Source organism: Neophocaena asiaeorientalis, unplaced genomic scaffold (genome assembly GCF_003031525.2).
Source record: "Neophocaena asiaeorientalis asiaeorientalis breed wild unplaced genomic scaffold, Neophocaena_asiaeorientalis_V1.1 scaffold44, whole genome shotgun sequence".
Taxonomy (NCBI): domain Eukaryota; kingdom Metazoa; phylum Chordata; class Mammalia; order Artiodactyla; family Phocoenidae; genus Neophocaena; species Neophocaena asiaeorientalis.
Genome location: NW_020173678.1, coordinates 1,866,358 through 1,887,158, shown reverse-complemented (window position 1 = coordinate 1,887,158; position 20,801 = coordinate 1,866,358). Strand labels below are relative to the sequence as shown.

Sequence of the window (20,801 nt, the reverse complement as noted above, 5' to 3'; positions counted from 1 at the left end):
GTTCCCACAAGCCTCTCCCAGTGGGAGGCCTGCACCCACCCACCGGGAGCCTGCGTGCTTTGCTCCACTCAGCGGGAGGGCGGGACGGCAGCTGGAGCCCCGGCCCCACCCCTGCCCTGATCACCTGGGTGTGTGGGCTGTTTGGGAGTAAAAGAGCGGCGCACATGCATGTTCACCTCAGTTACTCCTCCTGCAGGTGACGGGGTGAAGCCTCCGGCTCTGGCTGACCCAGCTGGCACGTGCTGGCACGTGTAGAACGGGGCGTGGGACCCAGGCAGCCTAGCCTTCAGAGCAGAGGTCACAACAGAAGCCGCGTGGCCATGGGTGTCCCCATGCTATGCTGCGGCCCCGCGTGACTCTGTGTGTGTGTGTGTGTGTGTGTGTGTGTGTGTGTGTGCCTGCACCTGGCCCCTCCTCCCCAGGTGGAAGGGTCAGGCCACAGATGGAGCCAAACCACAGCTCGGGCAGGAGGGTTTGATGAGAAGAGTCTAAGTGCAGAGATGCCGCCCCAGGGAGACTTGCCCTTCCAGAGAGAGCGCACACAAAAGCTCCAGGGTAACCGCGGGGCTGCAGAGCGGGCCAATTATGCAACAATTCAAGGTTGGGCTACCTATCCTTCCCCCTTTCATTCTCCCATTTCATTCTCCCAGCCACTCCCCCGTCTACATGTGGCTGCCCCTCCGGTCCCCCCAGCGAGCTCTGGGCGATCGAGGACAAGAATGCACTCTCCCCCTTTTCACTGGGAGATCAAAAGTTGGAAGAAGAACTCAGCCCTCAGGGGTGGGGCGGGAGGGTGCTGAGATCAAGGCCCCGGAGGAGGAGGGGGTGGGGCGCGGCTGGTCCCCACGGGGTACCATCTCCCGGAGAGCTCTGCACAGGGCTCTCCTTTAATCCAGCGTCACCGAGGGTGGGGAATTGCCGATTGGGTCCTGTGGCTGGGAGACCGGGTGTTACTGCCCCCCGGGTGGCTGAGGCCGGGCTGCAGGCTTTGTCCCCCAGCGGTGCAGGTCTCTCAGCCTTGGCCTTCCCGTCTGTAAAGTGGATGCAGGCCCTGGGCTTTGTGCAGTGAGCCAAGCACTGCCACGGATGAAAGGTGAGTGGGCGCCAGCGGCAGCGGCTCTGAAGCTCAGCCAGTGCCAGCCGAGCCCAACGCCCTGCACTGCCACCCAGGGCTCCCTGAGAAAACATCAAGCAGCGCGCCCCGACCGTGAAGAAACAGCGCTAGTCGGCTTTTTAGAGGTGCCAACCCACACCCAGCATGTGCCCCCTCCCCAGCCGACTTCCCAACAGAGCTAACAGCCCCACCCGGCCCCCGGGCAGCTGCATTGGCCTCCCTGCTGCTCTCTGGGCGCCAGGCAGCTCCAAACCTGCCCCAGCGCTCCGTATCCCCCAGGGAGGGCGGCTGCGGCCCAGGCCTCGAGGGGGTGCTGGCCACCCCCACATCCGGGGCCCCAGGCACCCAGCACACGGCAGGCTTGCACAGGTCACATGTGGCACAGAGACTGGGCACTGGCTGGGGGCTTCGGTGGGTTTTCTCAGTTAACCCCCCAGGTGTGCTCTGTCCCCACGGAGGGTAACTCCGGGCGGCCCCGCCAGCTCCCCAGACATCCATTTCCCAGCATGTGACCGAGCGGCCTAGACTGTCCCGTTTAACTGTCTGGCTGCCCGTGACAGCTGGCGGGGGGCGAGGGGGCACGCAGCCCAAGCCACGTGCAGTGGCAAGGAGATGCCCAGCTTTCCTGACCCCAGGCTGGGGCCCCCCAGCCCACCGGGCATCGGGTTGAAGGTGGAGAGGCTGGAAGATCTGTGCCCCATCCAGAGAGCCCAGGACAGCCCGGAGCTCTGGTCCCCACCTCCTGTCCGCTTCCCTCTGTGGCCACAAAGGCAGACAGCCCGGCCCCCGGAGCAGAGGCCCCAGCCCAGCCCCCCTTCTCAGGTCACAGCTTGTCTCCCACATTTTCTCCTCTTCCGCTTCAGATGCTTGCAAACCCCTCCCCTCAGGAATGCCACTTCGTGTGCTTGGGGGAGGCGAGAGGGCCAGCACCGTGCGTCGGGGGCTCACCCTTGCTGGCCTGGGGTCCTGCTCTGCCCCGTGCCCTCCCAGGCCTGCGGCCGGCGCTGAGGTGCGGCCCCTCCCCCTACCGTGGGCCGGCTGTTTGCTCCAGGGAGGTGCACCCCGCCCGCTCTGAGGGGGCCGCGGGACCGCAGAGGAGGTGCTGAGGGCTTGGGTGCCTTCTGACCGCAGCTGAATTCCAGGATGATGATGGGTAAATAATGTGGCTTTTCCAGAGTCCACAGGTCGGGCGCTGAACGGGGGCCTCCTGCCAGGCTTTCCGCGAGTTAGAGCAGCCGGAGACCCACCCCCCCGCCCCCTGTCAGCAGCCGCTCTCCCACGGTGGGGGGGTGGGCTGGGGGTCACTGCTGCCAAGCCAGCCCCGCCCCACCCCAAGCCTTCCACTTCCAGGCTTAATATCCTCACTCTCCTCGCAGTTCCATTTCTGTCTAAGATCTCATTGTCTTGGTCTCTCTGCGGGCAGGGCCACCTTGAACTCCCAGGGGGTACAGCCCACGCCCTGAAGGAGGGCGGAACCCACTGGGAGCGACACTCCAGAGAAAGGCCATGCCCCGGCACCCCAGTCCTGCCGCTTCCCCTCCGCCACCCCACGCCAGGCCTGCCGTCCCCAGCAGGAGAGACCCCCCCCCCACCCCGGCACTCACAGAGCCTCCAGGTTGTGCAGCCCCTCGAAGCTGTGGGTCCCCAGATGCTGGATGTGGTTGTTATGGAGATGCCTGTGTGGGAGGAGAGGCGGGTCAGGACAGGTGCACGCAGCATCGGGCTGGGGCGGGGAAGCAGACGCGCTTGTGGGGGAGGCATGGACAGTGACCCCAGAGGGTCAGCCTTTGTCTCCAGGGACAAACCGACGGGCCAAGATGGACTTCGGAAGCCACAATCTCCAAGGCTGGAGTGGCCAGGGGCTACGCCGTTCAGACTTCCTATCGAAGGAGGAAACCGGAGGCATTCCCCAGGCCGAGGAGAAGCAGGCTCCCACCGGGCTCCCACCAGGCTTGAGGGGAGAGGCCCGATGTTGGGGCCCCAGTTGGGGCTTCCTCTACGGGACCCACAGCCGCCTGGGTCAGGGGCCAGACACAATTGGGGGAGCCGGCAGCAAACCACTGCAGACAGCGTGTCACTAAAGGGGAGCTTTCCGTTACAGCTGGAGTGAGCTGTGGGCCAGCTCGGAGATGGAGACGGGTGACAGAATATTCTTCTCCCAATTCCTAGTGAGATGAGCCAAAACAGCAGAGACAGGCCCCCTGCCCCACCCCAAATACTACCAGCAGTAGCAGAGCAAGGGCAGAGACATAACGTAAATAAACAGCAAAGACGGTGGCCAAGGAAGCGTCCTCGTCAGAAACTGAACTGCTGAGAAAACAAGATTCTGAGGCTTCTCCCTGCAGCCCCCAAATCTGAAGAGAGGCGGCTGTGGATGTCCTTTTCCCTCCCCACTGCTGGCTTCCCAGGGAAGAGGGGAAGGGAAAGTAAAATGAAGGCTCCGGGCTCCTCATGCTTTGAGGAAACGACCTGAAGCCCAAGGGAATTCCTGCGTGGAGGGAGCGAATTCCTGCATCTACCACAACCTGACCCTGCCGAGGGACCGCCCTACCTGCACCAGCGCACCTGGGCACCCACAGGCGGGTGGGCCCTCATTTACCCACTGCTCTGGCCCACAAACTACAGCCTTGGGGGAGAGCCGAGGGGGCCGAGGTGATGCAGCTGTCCCAGCAGAAGCCGGAAAGTGAAATCACATGGCAATTGTGCAAACATACAACAGGAAGAGCAGAAGAGAGATGCCCGGGCCAGGTGAAGTCCCAAGCCTAGAAGAAAACGCAACGGATGAACAAGCAGCAAGACATTATCACAGCTGCCTTCTGCCGCAAAACATTTCAAACACAGCGTTTCTAAGCGAAAGCAAAAATGACATTGTAGAGAAAGGAAATGAATCGAAGACCAAAAATACATCAGTAAAAAACCAGTCAGTAGGGCTTCCCCGGTGGCGCAGTGGTCAAGAATCCGCCTGCCAATGCAGGGGCCACAGGTGGGCTCAGCGACCGGATCCCAACTGGTTCCCAGATCCCTGGTCCAGGAAGATCCCACATGCCGTGGAGCAATGAAGCCCACGCGCCACAACTACTGATTCTGTGCTCTAGAGCCTACGAGCCAAAACTACTGAGCCCATGCACCACAACTACTGAGCCCACGTGCCACAACTACTGAAGCCCGTGCGCCTAGAGCCCGTGCTCCGCAACAAGAGAAGCCGCCGCAATTAGAAGCCCGCGCACCGCAACATAGAGTAGCTCCCGCTGGCCGCAACTAGAAAAAGCCCGCGCCCAGCAACAAAGACCCAACACGGCCAAAAATAAATAAATAAAATAATAATAACGAAAAGCTACTCAATAAGTTTGAGACAAGGAACAGTATAGACACTGCTGGCAGTGGAATGGGTGTCAGAGAAAAAGCCTGAGCTAAAGTGGTGAGCTTGGCTGCATGAGAGCGAAAGGCTAAAACAGCTGGAAACTAATCGATGTGAGTCAACACTGGGCTATTGATATCTCTGAGGGCCAGGATCTAGACATGAGACAAAGACGTATTCAAAGTGCAACACAAAAGAAAACTCTCTACAATAAAGAATGAAATCCGCAGGTCAAAGCATACATTGTTTCAGGAAAATTGGATGCAGAAAATTCCACACTGTGTCATATTCTAGTGAAGCTATTAAAGTTCAAGGATTAGAAGACATCTTCAGGAAGGAAAAGGAAATCACGTACATGGGGAAGAAATCAGACTGGCCTCCAAGACGTTCAGATGGCAAGGCAACAGGCAGACTCCATCCTACGTGGTGGGCAGGGCCGGGGGTCTCGAGAGAAGGGGGTCCTTCCCCACCTGCTCCATGCCCAGGAGGCAGACAGACCCACCACAGGGGCTTGGGTTTTAAGAGAGAACACAGCCCTGGCCTCTGGGAACGAGCCCCTCCCCTCCATGCTTCCTTCGCTGTCACCAAACTGTCACCAAACAGCACTGCTGTCCAGTTCAGCGCCCCTCGGTCCCCTCAGGGCCACGCAGAGCAGCCTGACCAAGGCCCAGCGTTCGGGTTGAAACGAAGGCCCTCTCCACCCGCTGGCTGCCTCACGCCTCTGGCCACACCCTCGTCCACCCACCTTCTGACTCTGCCTCTGCGCTTTCCTGCAGCTCAGCCCTAGGTCCTGGAGGGCTTTCCCCAGCCCACTCTGCCCTGCAAGGTCACCGGCCACGGCAGCCTATGTCCCCCGTCCCAGGGCCAGAGGACCTGAAGGGCAGGGGCAATGCTTCTGGGCCTTCTCCTCTCTCAGCATCGTGGGCCCCTGGGCCCCTCCCCTCCTGTGCCCGGTGGCCCCCCCGGCCCCTCCTGGATCCGCAGTAGCCGAACTCCCCCACTCGCGCCCCCGACCTTGGCCTCCCACCCTGTGAAAACCTCAAGTCGGATGGATTCTTCCTTCGCAACGTCCCTCAGGGCCACGCCTCTGTCTCCTGCGTAAGCTGGACTTCGCCTCCTAGATCCAGTCTCCCCTGTTCCCGCCCATCCTTCAAACCAGACTCCCAACCCCCTTCTCGCCTCCAGCCTCCCCTGCCCTGCACAGGCCACAGCCGGACTCCTGCTCCGACTCTGGGCCCCCAGACACACCTGCCCGGCCTTCCCTCCGGCCTCACTGGCACGCTCGCCTCAGCCAACAGCCCGACGCCCCCGGGTCTCTGCTGACACCTGCTTGGAGCCCCCGCTCTTCACCTGCCTACTCTAAGCCAACTTTCCCACCCAGCAGGCCCCCCGCTTCCCTCCTCCAGCTGCTTCGGCCGCCCTGAGCCCCGAGACGAGCCTGACTCAGCGTCCGGTCCCCTCGGCCTGAGTTACGCGACAGCGCTGCTGTCCTTCCCCCCCCAGCCTCTGAGGCAGCGGCCGGCTCTCCACCCCTGCACTCTGCAGGGCCCCCACGGGCTCCACACACCCTCCGCTGCTCACTTGTCGGGGGCCCATTGTGAGGCCCGCACGTTTCCAGTAGTCTTGTCTCTCAGAGACCTGACACCTATTCCCAGGGACCGTCACGATGTCACAGGGCATCACCAAAGCTGCCATCAGCCACCCCATTCTGTTCAGCCGCCGTCAATACCCCCCACTGGCGCCCACAAGGCGGACCGTGTGGCCGTGCTGACAGAGGATGTTGGTCCCGCTTCTCCAGTCTCCCAGGACAGAGAATTAGACAAACTCATGCCTCGTCCGCTCCCTGGTTTGGAAAATCATACCAGATTTCCAAGAGCAGGGGAGGCCTTACGTCCCCACGGCAATTAGGATATAACCCAAAGCAATTACACGTGACCTCCAAGCCCCTGGCAATTACCCTGTGAACTTTGCACTCCAAAGTTCCCCGGGGGGATGGTGGGGGGAGGACAGAGTTAACCCTGGGCTCCAGTTCCTGCCAGGGATGCTACCTCCCAGGGTATTACCCATCGGGGCTCTGCTGTCTAATTACAGCGCGGGCTTCTCTCTCCTTCTCCAGGCCTGGGGATGAGGTGAGTTTATCCCACCCCTGTGCCAAAGCACAAGACTGCATCCACCCGTTGCCCGACTGTCAAATATGGTGGAAATCATTCAGGAGATTCCTGGCATGCATTCCCATTAGTGCGGTATAGTTACAATATTTGCACATAATAGCAGAGGGAATCGCGGCTTAATTCCTCTCTTCCAGCCTCTCAGAGCGCTCCTTCTGTCGCCTGGCCTCACAATGGCCCCACGGGGTCAACAGGAGATGGTCATCCTCACGTTACGAGGGGAAACGCAGACCAGAAGGTTGGGAAACCTCAGGGACACAGCCAAGAGCGAAGCTGGCCGGGTGGGGGGAGGGGCAGGACTCACAGCACCACGAGGCTGGACAGGTTCCGGAAGGCGTAGTCGGGGATGTGGTCTATGCGGTTCAGGGCCAGGGTCACGGCCTGCAGGGCACGCAGATTGCCGAGGGCCCTGACAGGGATCTCGGTGAGCGCGTTGTCGTCCAGCCACAGGTGGCGGAGGGAGGACAGCCCCTCGAAGCTCCTGTCCGGGACCAGGGAGATGAGGTTGGCATCGAGGCGCCTGGTGGAGAGAGGGGAGGGTCAGTGCTATGCCAGTGCAGCCTTAGGCGCCTGGGAATGAGGGACCCCGGGGTTCGCCTCGGCTCCAAGCCGCATCTCTTGGCCCTTTCCGCCCTGCGTTCCCGTCGGTGACCCAAGGCTGGACCCACAGCCCGGTTGTGGACAACAGCGTTCCCCCTGCCACGCTCAAGTTCCTCATCTGTGCCGTGGCTCCCCTGCTCTGCGGACGCTGTTCTCCCCGGCCCCGTCCACTCTGAGGCCGGATAACAGAGATGTCCCCACCACGGACACGGGGACAGCTCCTCCCTGGACGTGGCCAAAGGAAACCCTCCTCAAAACCACAGGCCGCTCCCTACTGCTCGGTCCTGGAGACCCTGCTCCCCGGCTCAAGGGCCCGGGTGTTGGACGGGGCTCCCTGCTTGGCTGATGGCCTATGGGAGGCTCCTGGATGTCAGAACAGGCAGACGGGTGGTGGACGGTCCAGTCTGTCCACAGCCAGAGGGTCCACGGTGGCAAAGGACTTCTGGTGTGAGGTCTCGACACTCTTGGCGGCCAGCAGGACAAGGAGACAGCCCGCGCCAGCTTTTCACAGCTGTGCCCAAGCCACGATGTCCCTGACCAATGCGCCTCCTGGTCCAGGGCTCAGGCTGAAGCCCCATCACCCCATGCAGGTGGTCCCACAGGGACGAGACAAGCTGGCCTGTGGCCGTGGATCTGCCCCTGGACTTTGCTGTCTTGAGGCCTGGTCCTCCGTGCGGGCAGATGGCACCTACGTCATGGAGACGCCAGCACTCAACCACACAGGCCCGAAGGCCCCGGCACGCTGACCCTAAGGAAGACTGGGCGGTGGCGGAGGTGCCTTTCTTCCGTCCCAGCAGCACGAGCCCCCGTGTCGACAGCCGGCAGCGCTCCTGTCTGTTCCCTGAGCCGTTTCCCCAGTGTCGCTCCCAGCCCTGGGAGAAACCCCCAGGCTCACCAGCAGGGGAGCTGTGGGTGAACAGGCAGACACAGGAGCCTCGGACGGGAGAGCAAACCGACCAGGACAGGTCCCGAAAGCTGCAACTAGGAAAGACCTCCACCCACATCAGACCTGACCTGACGGCCACAGACCCTTCGGTGAGTGCCTGTCACTCGGTCACTGTCGTCAGACCCTCGGTGGTCTGACTGTGCTGGTGACCTGGGGACCACAGGTGGGAACAGGCTCCAAGAGCCTTCCCAGGATGGCCTGGTTCGGAAGGCCAGGGTGGGGCCTGGAATCTCTTTCTAAAGAGTGCCCTAGATGTTTCTATGCACAGACAGTTTGGAAAGTGCTGGATATGCGTCGGCTACAGAGAGGACGGTGTCCCCGCCCTTCGCAACTCAGCGGGAAGGTCGGAAGACGTTCCAGCGCAGTGTGATGGCCGGGGAGGCATTGGGAGTGGCCTCCAGGTGGAGGTGATGTTACGTGGAGACCTGGCCGACTAGGAGGAATCAGCCAGTGGAGGAGGGCGGTGTGTGGGAAAGAGAGCACCTTGCGGGGGACCCAAGCAGCCAGGCCCAGGCGGGGCTTCAGGAAGGGCCAGGGGAAGCCGGAGGGAGCAGGGCAGGTGCAGCCGGCGAGGCAGGCAGGGCTGGAGCTTGAGGGCCCTGCCAGCGATTCTGTGTTGCGTCAGGGAAACGGGGAGCCAGGGAGGGTCGTAAACAAAGGAGGACGTGGCCAGGTTTCTGTGTTGAGGAGGGGCCAGCCTGGAGGCGGGCAGATGGGCGAAAAGACAGGTGCTCTGCACTAGCACCTCGCCCAGAGAGGGACAGGCACGTCCGTGGGAGCTCGAGGGGTGAAATGACCACTGCGGGGTCCAGACCCCAAAGGGTCCTCTCCTGAGGGAGCCCCTGCTGCCCTGACCGGGGACGTCACGGTGCCGGCCTGGCAAGCTCCCTGGCACGGGGACCGCCCCCGGCAGTTCTAGGAGCCTTTAGCATGCCCTGCAAAGTGCCCCGCATGGGACGCCCCTTCACCTCACGCCCTGCCCAGCGTGCCATCACAGACCCTCGGAGGCGGCGCCTGGAGCGTCAGTCTCATACAGTCGGAGGCCCCGTTTAGCAAGCGTGCACTTGCTATGTTCCGGGGCACTGTATGTATCAGGTCATTTCATTTCACAGCCTGTGAGGTTCACGTCTGGCAAACGAGAACAACGAGGTACAGAGGGGTTAAGTGACTTGCGCCAGGTCACACGTCTAGGAAGTGGTGAAGCTGGGATTCCGGCTCAGGCAATCCAGCGGCAGATAACACACCTCTAACCGTCACGCCGTACCGCCAGCACGCTCCCGTGTCCACACGCCTCGCCGATCCCTGTACCAACCTGGAGCTCCTCCCTCTGCCCCATCCACCGTCTCCCGCACCCCGCACTCACACACCGCCTCTCCACCCCATGGAGCAGGCTTGGCCACACCGGCTCCGTCATCGCCGCCACACCCCCACCCGCCCCTGGCCCCGGGCATCAGTGGTGCAGCAGATCAGCCTCTGGCAGTGTGGTCCACAGACCCTAAGCTCGGCACCACCGGGGAGCTGGTCGGAAAGGCAGAGTCTGAGGCCCCGTCCCAGACTTTCTGGATCAGAACCTGAATTCTAACCTGACTCCCAGCTCATCGGTTGGGTCGTAAGCACATTAAGGTCTCCCAAGCACCGAGCCAGGCCTTCCAGAGCTTCTGACGCTCTGGTCGGCAGCAGGGACAGCTGCACGGGACAGGGAGCCTGAATGGGGAGCCAGACGTTTCGTCCTGTGGTCAGTGCTCGGCTGGCCCTGGGGCCTTGCTCTGCGGTTCAGTCACCCATCGCTCCAGGCCCCGGGCTCCAGCACCCGCTCCTGGGTACGTCATCTCCCACACCCTCCACGACAAACCGTTCACAGACAGCAGTGTCCTCAAATAAACAGGGGAGCGACTCCCCAGCCTGGGGCTGGCCGAGCCGCCAGTGGCCGGAGGGGACCCGGACAGACCTTCCTACCGGGCGTGGTCTTGCTCTGACACCTGTTCCACCGTGGTAAGGCTCTCACCCTCACCTCGCTCCCGTCCACAGAGACCCCAGCAGATGTCCGGCAGCTCCTCGTGGGCCTGGGGAGACCCCCAGTGGGGCAGCAGCTTGGTCCCAGCTTTCCCAGAGACCGTGGGCAGGAAGCTGAGCCCTGAGTCCCACTTAGACCACATAGACCGCAGCCGCACAAACGGCCTTAAGGAAGGTAGGATTTAGGCCCGGACAGTGGCGGGTGGGGCTCATGAACGAGGGCCTCAGGCAGGGGGACACAGGGCCAGTGTGGATGCGAAGCGGGCACAGACTTCATACTCCCTTAGGAGGTCAAATCCATAAGCGCCCCCTCCCCGTGGGACACGGGGGGTCGCGTGGGGCTGCAGCCTGGCTCTCGGCCGCTGCCTTTCCAGGGAGCCTGGGTCCCCGAGGCAGCGGTGCTCCCCCTCCAGTGACAACCATGACCCCGCAGCGTCACTGCTCCCACTTACGAGCCCTCGTCCTAGGCCAGGTCGGTACCAGGCGTGTGACCCGCATCCTGGCAGCAATGCCACGAGGGGCTCTGAGCGCGTTTCACAGAGGGACCAAGGTCGCTAGAGAGCTGGGGTTCCACCCAGGTGTCTGAGCCCAAATCCACATGCCTCACCCCCCGCGACACCAGTCCTGGGGGTGGGAGGAGGGTGAGGACCTGAGCGCCCGGGGAAGCGTCCCGCTGAAGGACAGAGGACAGAGGCGGGTAGCCGGACGCCAGCCGGGGCTGGGGCCGGGCAGGGGGGCGGTCTTCACTCGGTGAGCTTGGCGTCTGGGGGCTGCCTCTGTGCGCGTACGTGTGAGCACACACGTGTGCCCTCACACACGCCTGTGCCCGCTTTCACAGGTCACCACGGTCCTAATTAGTCCTGCTGCTTGCGCCGGGTGCAGCCCAGGGGCAGGAGGGCTGAGAAGGGCCACCTCTCCCTGGTCGGCCCTCCCATTCGCAGGAAAGGGCTGGGCTGGACCAGGGAGAACCTGGATGCTGAGAGCACAGGAAGTGTCTGCAGCACCTCCCACCCTGCCCCGATGCTTGGGGACAGCAAACTGGCAAGTGTTGGAGCTGGGACAGTCGCGGGCGAGGTCGGTCAGGCCTGAGCCTGCGTCTGGGCGGGCCTGGCACAGGTGGGCTCAGTGTGGGCCGCGGACCCAAGGCAGCAGGGCTGGATTTCCCACACAGGAATCCACGTCGCCCACTTAAAGTTGTATTTCGGGTAGATAACACATCGTTTTTTGTGTAAGTAGGTCCCGTGCGATATTTGGGACACGGCTCGGTTAAATCTGAATTTCCAGTAAACAGGAATAACTTCTTAGAATAAGCGGGTCCTGTGCAGTACCTGCACTTCATGTGGCAGCTCTCACCCTGGGGGGTCCTGTGAGCATGGACTTGGCTAGCAGCCGGATCTAGTCACAAATCCCCAATTTAACCTGTTGGGCTGGTCTCCTCAGCTGTACACGCTGACTCCCCGCCCATCCGAGACCACTTGGAGGTGAAATGCACACAAAACGCACAGCTCAGAGGCTGCCCCCAGCTGCCTCTCTAACAAGGAGGCTGTGCAGAGGGGCTGGGGGGCCCAGGGAGGAGCTCGGCACCTGGCGACCTCAGGTCCTCCTGAGGTCAAAGCCCCCTTTGAGGAGGGTCCCCAAGGCGCCCAGAGAGGAATGCGGAGGGGCCGAGAGGAAACGGAGCGGCACCGGCTTCCACTCCCCCTGCCCCTCTCCTGTGTGGGGCAGCCCCCTGCCCCCAGCAACCTCTAGCCCCTAGGGACCCTCTTGCGGACCCTGCCCAGCACCTGGCAGGCCGGGTGTCCTCCAAGCAGCCCCCACCCCTCAGTCTGGGTTCCGGCTCCCGGGTCCCATGCTCGAGGGTGGGCGGGGGGCCCCCTGCTCTGGGGGGCGCAGCTGAGGAGCTGGTCCAGCTCTCCGGCGGGGAGGAAGATGGCAGTTATACCACGGAGCCCTGGAGTAAAGCCAACAGCCCGAGCTCCCACGGGGGCTGGGCTCCACTCCCCGGGAGGCTGCTGGCCAGCAGGCACCTCACAGGCCAGTCCGGGCCTGCCTGGGCTCTGGGGAAGCCGCGGAGCCTCTCCAGAACCAAGAGGCTCTCCGTGCTCCCCCAGGAGGCCAGGAGGGAGGGCTGGGCCCCTGCTCTCCAAGCCCTGCAGGCGCAGGCGGAGGCCTGGTCCCGCTGACAGAAGGGGAGGGAGGAGAGACCCCAGCTGGGAGCCAGTGGCAGCAGAAGAGATGGAGCTGGGACCCTGCTCACCGACAGTGACAGAGACCGGAAGAGCGGGGGTGTAGACGCAGACCCTGTTCCCTCGGAGCTTGAAGGAACCGCCCGCCCCACTCAGCTCACCAGAAGAGCCAGGAGCCCAGGGAAGGAGAGAGAAATGCCCGAAGCGGCTAAGCGGCAGGGCCGGACTCAAGCTTAGGGCTTCTTTCCGCCAGCCTGGGTCCCTATCAGGATGGCACCTCTCTGAGCTGCAGGAAGCACATTCCTATTTGGAGACCAAGGCCGCTTACAGCCCGCAGAGCACTAGGTTGACCGAACAGACCCTCTCTGCAATTTCTTTCTCTAACCCTTCCTATGTCCTACCAGATCTTAGTCAAACTCAAGACAGAGGGACAGATTCGGGGCTCCTAGTGGGCCATCAGCTGATCCACTTGTTGTCACCAGGTATCCATTCAAAAGGGATCAGGCATGGTACCTGCTCTCTGAGCGCAGTCCCCAGGGAGGGTCCCCTGGTCTATTCTGCTCCAGTGGCTGCAGGGTCTCTCCAACTCTGAGCCACACCACGTGGAGGTCCAGCGGTTGTAGGACACAGCCCTTAGGAGCGGAGAGGGACTGACACCCCTGAGGCCCAGCGGGCCCAGCAGAAAAGACGAAAAAGAAAGGTGAAAGAAGGTGAAAATAGAAAGAAAGCAGCCACTTTGGACCCAGTGACCCTGTGCACGAGGCAGCCGTTGACACCGGGGGGCCACCGTGAAGGTGAGGGCTCGGGGACAGACTGGCACCTGCTGAGCCGCAAGGACGTGCCTGGGCCTCCCGCAGGCAGTGGGCCCCAGTCTCCCACGTCAACACCGCTGCCAGTGCCGGCCTCCAGCCTCAGCGGGAGGGTATGGGGCTCCCAGGGGGCAGGCTTGGCGGAAGGGCTCCTCCCTGGGCACCAAGCAGACACGACCAGCTTGTCGCCCAGGTATCTCTACACATGGACACTCTCACCGCTCCCTGGGAGACCGCAGCCTGCATGCCCACCCCCCCAGAAGGCCTCTGCGCTCTCCCAGGGCTCTCACAAAGCCACTACCGCAGCCCCCCAACCACCAGGCTCCCCAGATGCCCCTCATCACAGGAGTCTCAGTTCAGCCAGTATCAGTCCCTTAGTCCTCGATTCCATCGGAGTGGATGAACTTCAATCCCGATGGACTGAGACATTCCATCCAATGGAGTGCACGGAACACACTAAGCGCTCATCAGTGCCGACGGCTAGGCCAGCCCTGGGCTTGGCTCTGGGCTCCACCGTGAGCTGCGCACAACCCCTCTCTGGAGAAGCTCTTAGACTATTTATTATTTAATGAAGCAACACAAAAACGTCAGCCAGCGTTTCCTGAGAGCTGGTCGCCACCAGGCGCGCTAGTGTTTCACATACACTTGCATGTTGAATCTCCACCCCAGCCCTGTGGAGTTGGAAGCTCGTACTTCTCACCTTGCCTGCAGGAGAGTGGGCTCAGAGGTGAAACCGTGGGTCTGACTCCAAAGTCTGTGGCTCCAAACCCACGGCTGGTACTTGGTCAAGTGAGCCTGTGGAAAACACTCTGCAGCTGGGACCCGCCCTCTGCCTGTGGGAAATCCAGTAAGGCCTCACAGAGGAGGTGACATTTGAGCTGGTTCCCAGGGGAGGAGTTTTCTGAAGGGCGAGGGGGCGGGGCCTCTGGTCCCCTCTGAGACAGCACTTCCGACGATGCCGGCTGCCGCCTCCTGCCTCCGGGGCACCTGCGGCTCTTGACCACCAGAAGGGAGGCTGGTGCCCCTGAGGAACGGAGCCTCTATGTTTATTTCATTTTAATTGCCACACATGCCTAGCCTTCTGTAGAGGCTTCAGGCAGCCAACCCCACCCGCGTGGCCCACAAGCATTTCAGGACGATTAGAATTCTACCGCTTGGACACAATTCCTTTTTTAAAGAACAGAAGTTGCCAATAGTGTTTTTAGAAATCTGGCAGACATTATTAGGTAGCCTTTTAATTTCAATGGAGATTATAGCTTTCTGAGAGAAACTTCTGGAACTGGGACACGGACTTGGAACGCAGGGAGCTTTGGGCAGAAGGAGGGGAAGGATGCTCAGTGTAGGTGGGAGGAAGGCCAAGGCCAGCTCTGGACTTTTGACCATTACCACGCTTTTCTCTGATCAGACGGGAAGACCCCTGGGGGCATGGGCTGTGTCCTCTCCCTGCAACTTGCCAAGTGGGCATTCAATCTGTGTGGCTTTTGTTTGTTTTGATGGAGTTCTGAGCGCTTCCAGCACTGTTCATAGGACTGCCTACCGAGAAGAGACCAGTCACAGGGTGAGAGCTGAAAGGGAACCCCCCCTCCCCCCAACCAAGCAGAAAGGGGTCAAGGACGGTCAAGGTCACAGAGCAAAGGGAGGGCAGAGCCAAAGAAGGCCATGGGCCTGGAGCCAGTTTCCCTTCCCTTCTGCCCTGGTCCACTGGGGAGCACACGGCACTCACCCTTCTCTGCCCCACAGACAGGGCCCAGTTTAGCCTCCCAGAGACCCCAAGGGGGACGGCCACTCCTTCCCCGCGTCATGGCCAAGGTCTCGTGAAGAGCTGGGGTCCCACTGCCCGGCCTCCCAGGGTGTGCACGACACTGAGTCCAGAAATGAAAACTCTTGGGGGTTGGAACCCCGAGCACCCCAGCGGGAGGAAGTGTCCTAAAGTGACAGACAGCGTCCGGGGGGCAGAGCGGACGCTGACGTCTAGGCCCCCAGAAGCTTAAAGTCGAGCTTTGCTGCGGGGGCGGGGGTGGGGGTACAGGAGACGGAGCCTTAATTATTCTCTGTGTCCCCCCTCAGCGGAGGGGAGGGTTAGGGCAACACCGCTCACCGCCTCTCCCCACACAGGAAAGTCTGCGTCTGTCGGAGGACCGTGGTTTCATTAGCTCTGATTTATGTCACCTAATGAGATCCTTCCCCTCTCGCTGTCAGCCTCTCAGCAGATCAAAGGGAGGATATTAAGACAAAGCCAATTCCAACCGGTCCTCTGAGCTCTGCTCATTCCCGAGCCACCCTTCCCCTCCACCCACCAGGAGAGCGATGGATGGGCGAGAACCCCAGGAGCAGAGAGAGCTTCCTTTGTGCACATCAAAGGTGACACCTGAGCCTTCCTCCAGGCTATTCCTCGTGTTTAATCGCAGCAACATATAAGAATAATTACCTGCCCTCCGTGGGGGAGGCAGGGAGGAGCCTCCGTGTGCAGCCTTTACCAGCTTCCCCTGAGGACACAGAAGGCCAGCCCTGTGGGTGACAGTCCCAGAATCCGGGGTGGGGACTCCGAAAGGCACCCATCCACGCCCCCACCTCACATCAAAGGTGACACCTGAGCCTTCCTCCAGGCTATTCCGCGTGTTTAATCGCAGCAACATATAAGAATAATTACCTGCCCTCCGTGGGGGAGGCAGGGAGGAGCCTCCGTGTGCAGCCTTTACCAGCTTCCCCTGAGGACACAGAAGGCCAGCCCTGTGGGTGACAGTCCCAGAATCCGGGGTGGGGACTCCGAAAGGCACCCATCCACGCCCCCACCTCCCGCCGCCGGATTCCAGACAGCAGGCTGGCTTCCGTGGGCCTTCCTGGGCCGTCTGAGAAGCGTGGCTGCCTGGGGCCAGGGCGCCTGCCCTCGGCAAGGAGCGCTATGGCTGCTGGGGGAAGAGGCAGACGACCCGTCCAGGGAGGGGCAGAGATGTCCGAGGTTCGGGGAACACGTGCAACACCCCAGTGTCCTAAAGGCCATCCCACCAGACTCTGTAGCAACAGGTGCCGTGGAAAAGGGTGCAGTGGGGGATGAAAAGAAGACACCGGTTCTGCGTCCCTAACCCAGGGTCCGGTAGTCCCTCCTGCCGAGGGCCCCTGGCTCCCCGTGGACCAGTGTGGGAGCCAGGAGGCCACAGCTGCGTGGGGTCAGTCCTTTCCCCCCAGCCCCTACCTCCCGCCCCTCCACCGACCCATCTGTCCACCCATCCGTCTGTCTGTCCGTCCACCCATCCACTCAGAACCACCCCCACGTTCTGGGCCCCCCATTCTCCACCTCATCTGGGAAGTATGCCTCTCTCTCTCCCCACTTCCTGTCCCGAGTTCATGGTTTATTCACCTCTGCACCTCCGTAAAGGTCGGTGCCCTTCCTTGCACTAGGCCCCCCTCCTCCCCCTCGGGGGCCCCCGACGCCCGTCACCTGCTCGGGCCTCACGGATTGGCCCGTGAGCACCCTGCACCTCCACCCGCGCTGAAGCCCTCGACATGGGAGACTAGCCATAGGCCTCTCCCCTGGCCCAGGAGAAGGTCAGACACTCCAGTAGTTCCCAGTTAAAACAGAGGAAAATGCAACCACCTTCCCACTACGACACCTATGGAGACACAGGAAAAGACGAAACCTTAGACGTTGACCAGAAGCAACACTTAACCAGAATCCGACATCTCTGCTGGCCCTGAGGCCAGTGGAACTGAGGAAAACAGCCAGGAATGAGTGGTTTTCATCTGCTTTGCTCTGTGAAACAGAGGAGCCCGCAGCCTTAGACGGAAGGCGGAAGGCATGTCCCCCCTTCCCCGTTTCTTCGGAATCGCGTTCCAGAAAACTGCACAGCCGCCTCCCCTGACTGTGTGAGCGACGCGTTTCCAGGCAGCCAGGGCTCCAGCACCCCCGCCCCGGCGCCCCAATCCCCACTCCTGTGTCCACTCAGAGACCCCGATTCCCGAAAACAACACGGCAGGAGGGAGGGGCTGGGGGTGATGGCACCTGCATCCTGGGAGGCCAGGGCCACCGCGCAGGAGGACAGCCTGAGTCAGGCAACTTGAGACGAAGCAGTTCTGGCCGTGGCTCCACTGTGGCATCACTTGCGGAGCCGGTAAACCTCTGGTGCTTGGGCCGGACCCAGAACCCCTGAGTCGTCGGTTCAGGGTGGAGCCTACGCATAGCATCGCTTAACATTTCCTCTGGTGCGTCTAACATTCAGCCGGGGAGCAAACCTTCACACCATGCAGTCCTCGGTGCAGTGAATCAGAGAACCACCCGCTGGGTGAAGTGGAGGCTTCCACGCGGGACACCAGAGCTACGAGCCCCTGCTTGGGTGTTGAAAACCGGCCTGGGGGTCACACACACCGACCTGCTTCCCATCCGAGTATCTGAGAAGCTGACTGAAACAGCCCCGGACGACGGAGAGCCAAACCGTGGGGAATCCACGTTGCCTCCTGGTGACAAACACCACGTCCCGATGAGATGCTGTCTCCTTAAAGATCAGGGGAAGCAGGACTCAAAGGGACGTTCGTAAAACCACTGTCACAGCACGAGGACAGCAGCCAAAGGGTGGAAGCCATCCAACCGTCCATCACCAGATGACGGGTAAACAAAACAGGTACATACACACGGTGGACTGTTATGCAGCCCTTAGAAGGAAGGAAAGTCTGACACCTGCTCCCACGTGGATGAACCTGGAGGACACGATGCTGAGTGAAACAAGCCAGACACCAAAGGACAAATACTGTGCGATTCCACTCACACGAGGTCCCTAGAGTAATAAATTCACAGAGACAGAAAGAGGAAGGGTGGGGGCCAGGGGCTGGGGAGTGAGTGCTTAACAGGTGCAGAGTTTCAGTTTTGCAGGACGGAGGGAGGTCTGAGGATGGATGGGGGCACGGTGACACAGTGACGTGATCCACTTAATGCCACTCACCTGCACACTTGACTATGATTAAGACGGAACATTTTATGTTATATAGATTTAACCACGATTTTTTTGTTTTTCGTTTTAAATTTTTATTGGCGTGTAGCTGATTCACAACGTTGTGTTATTTCAGGTGTACAGCGAAGTGCACCAGTTATACGTATACATACATCCACTCTTGTTTAGATTCTTTTCCCATAAAGGTCATTACAGAGTACTGAGTAGAGTTCCCTGTGCTACACAGCAAGTCCTTATTAGTTACCTATTTTATATATAGTAGTGTGTATATGTCGATCCCAATCTCCCAATTTATCCCCCCCTTACCCCCCCGTATCCATAAGTTTGTTTTCTACATCTGTGACTCTATTTCTGTTTTGTAAATAAGTTCATTTGTACCACAGTATTGATAGTTTGTGTATAACCACATCTTCTTAAATAAAATTTTTTAAAAGAGAAAGGAAGAAGTTTAAAGCAACAATTTTTTTAAATTCTGAAGAACATGAACATGTAATAGCAGCCTGAAACCCAGGAAAAGATCAAATCTCTAAAAATAACTTATTACTAGACTGAGAATAAAAACATCCTCAAAAAGGTGCAGGAAGTGATGACGTCGGTGAACAGGAACAGACACGCATAGGAGAGAAAAGGCGGAGGTGCGGGAACAACAGCACAAAATGGGGAAAAGGAAGGTAAACCTCAAAGGCGAACTGAAATGTGAGTGGAGCCGGGTGGGCAGGGAAGGTGCAGGAAGGGCAAGTTGAAAGAGCAAAACTGGAACACGCGTCCCAGGTGAGTGAGCGGAGCCAGCACCACAGAGAGTTAAGCGGCCGTGAGAACAGGATGGGACGCTGCCCCCGACGTCGAACACAGGTCAGGACAACGAGACCAGAGTCGTGAAAACAGAGATCAGCCGAGCAGGAGAGAGGATTAAATCTGAACTTGAGGACTGCAGGTATTCAGAAGATTAGCCCACGGCGAACGGAGCAGAAGCACAGCACAGCTATAATTTTTAAACATTCTTTGAAGCTGAAGAGAATGTATTTTATAAATGTTTATTGTGTTCCAGGCAAACTGAAGGAAACGTGATTCCTACCCAGACACATTCTGGCTAAACTTTAAATTGTAAAGATAAAGGGAAAAACTTCCATAAGCATTCATAAGGAAGACGCACGCTCTTCTCTGAGGAAAAAATGATGAGGACAACCTCCGAATTTTCTGGCACACCACATGCCACGGGAAAAACTGAGCTACATCGACAGGATTCTGAGAAAAATACATAATGATCCATGAATCTTATATCCGTTTATTTTGACAATTGTATGTGAAGTCCACAAAAATATATTCTCAAATATGTAAGGGATCAGAAAACGTACTGAATGGGATTTTTTTGGGGCCGGAGTTAGGTGTAGCCTCATAAAATAAAACTAAAGGCCATGTTATAAAACAAATAGATGAGCAAAATGTAACAGAAAAATGGACGGGAACTTTCCTTATCAAACATTAAAATACCAAAAAAGAAAAAACAAAACAAAACCCCAAACATTAAAATACCTAATTAAACAACCATTTGAGCTTATAAATAAGTACAGCAAGATTGTAGGATTCAAGATCGATACACAAAAGTCAACTGTACTTCTACACACCTGCAATGACCAATCCCACAGTGAAATTGAGAAAACAATTCATCTTTAGCAAGTGGTGCTGGGAAAGCTGGACAGCCGCGTGTAAATCAGTGAAGTTAGAACTCTCCCTCACACCACCCACAAAAATAAACTCAAAATGGCTTAAAGACTTAAATATAAGACATGACACCATAAAACTCCTAGAAGAGAACACAGGCAAAACATTCTCTGACATATACCGGACCAATGTTTTCTTAGGCCAATCTCCCAAGGTAATTGAAATAAAAGCAAAAATAAACAAATGGGACCTAATCAAACGCACAAGCTGTTGCACAGCGAAGGAAACCATAAACAAAACAAAAGGACAATTTACAGACTGGGAGAAAACATTTGCAAACGATGCAGTCGACAGGGGCTTAAATTCCAAAATATACAAAGAGCTCATACAACTCCATAACAGAACAACAAACAACCCCATCAAAAAATGGGCAGCCATTTCTCCAAAGAAATACAGATGGCCAACAGGACGTGAAAAGATGCTCAACATCGCTAATTATTAGAGCAGCAGTTCCCAACATTTTTGGCACCAGGGACCAGTTTCCTGGAAGACAGTGTTTCCACGGATGGGGGGATGGTCCAGGTGGTAATATGAGCGATGGGGAGCGGTGGGCAGCGGCAGATGAAGTTTCACTCACTCGCCCACAGCTCACCTCCTACTGTGCGGTCCAGTTCCTAACAGGCCGCAGACCAGTACTGGTCCGTGGCCCTGGGGGTCGGGGACCCCTGTATTAGAGAAATGCAAATCAAAACTACAATGACGTATCACCTCACACCGGTCAGAATGGCCATCATTAAAACGTCTACAAACAATAAATGCTGGAGAGGGTGTGGAGAAAAGGGAACCCTCCTACACTGTTGGTGGGAATGTAAATTGGTACAGCCACTGTGGAGAACGGTATGGAGGTTCCTCAAAAAACTAAAAATAGATCTACCATGTGATCCAGCAATCCCACTCCTGGGCATGTACCTGGACAAAACCCTAATTCGAAAAGATACGTGC

The 20,801-nt window shown here is 58.9% G+C and overlaps 1 protein-coding gene across 1 annotated transcript in view; it reads right to left on the bottom strand.

The window, feature by feature from the left end:
* LGR6 (leucine rich repeat containing G protein-coupled receptor 6) overlaps positions 1 to 20,801 on the bottom strand; it is a 95,763-nt gene that overhangs the window by 28,733 nt on the left and 46,229 nt on the right. Inside the window, exons 5-6 of the mRNA XM_024749665.1 lie at positions 6,945 to 7,160; positions 2,719 to 2,790 (exon numbers count right to left, since the gene is read on the bottom strand). Coding sequence (XP_024605433.1) covers positions 2,719 to 2,790; positions 6,945 to 7,160 — 288 coding nt within the window. The remainder of the gene's footprint in view (positions 1 to 2,718; positions 2,791 to 6,944; positions 7,161 to 20,801) is intronic.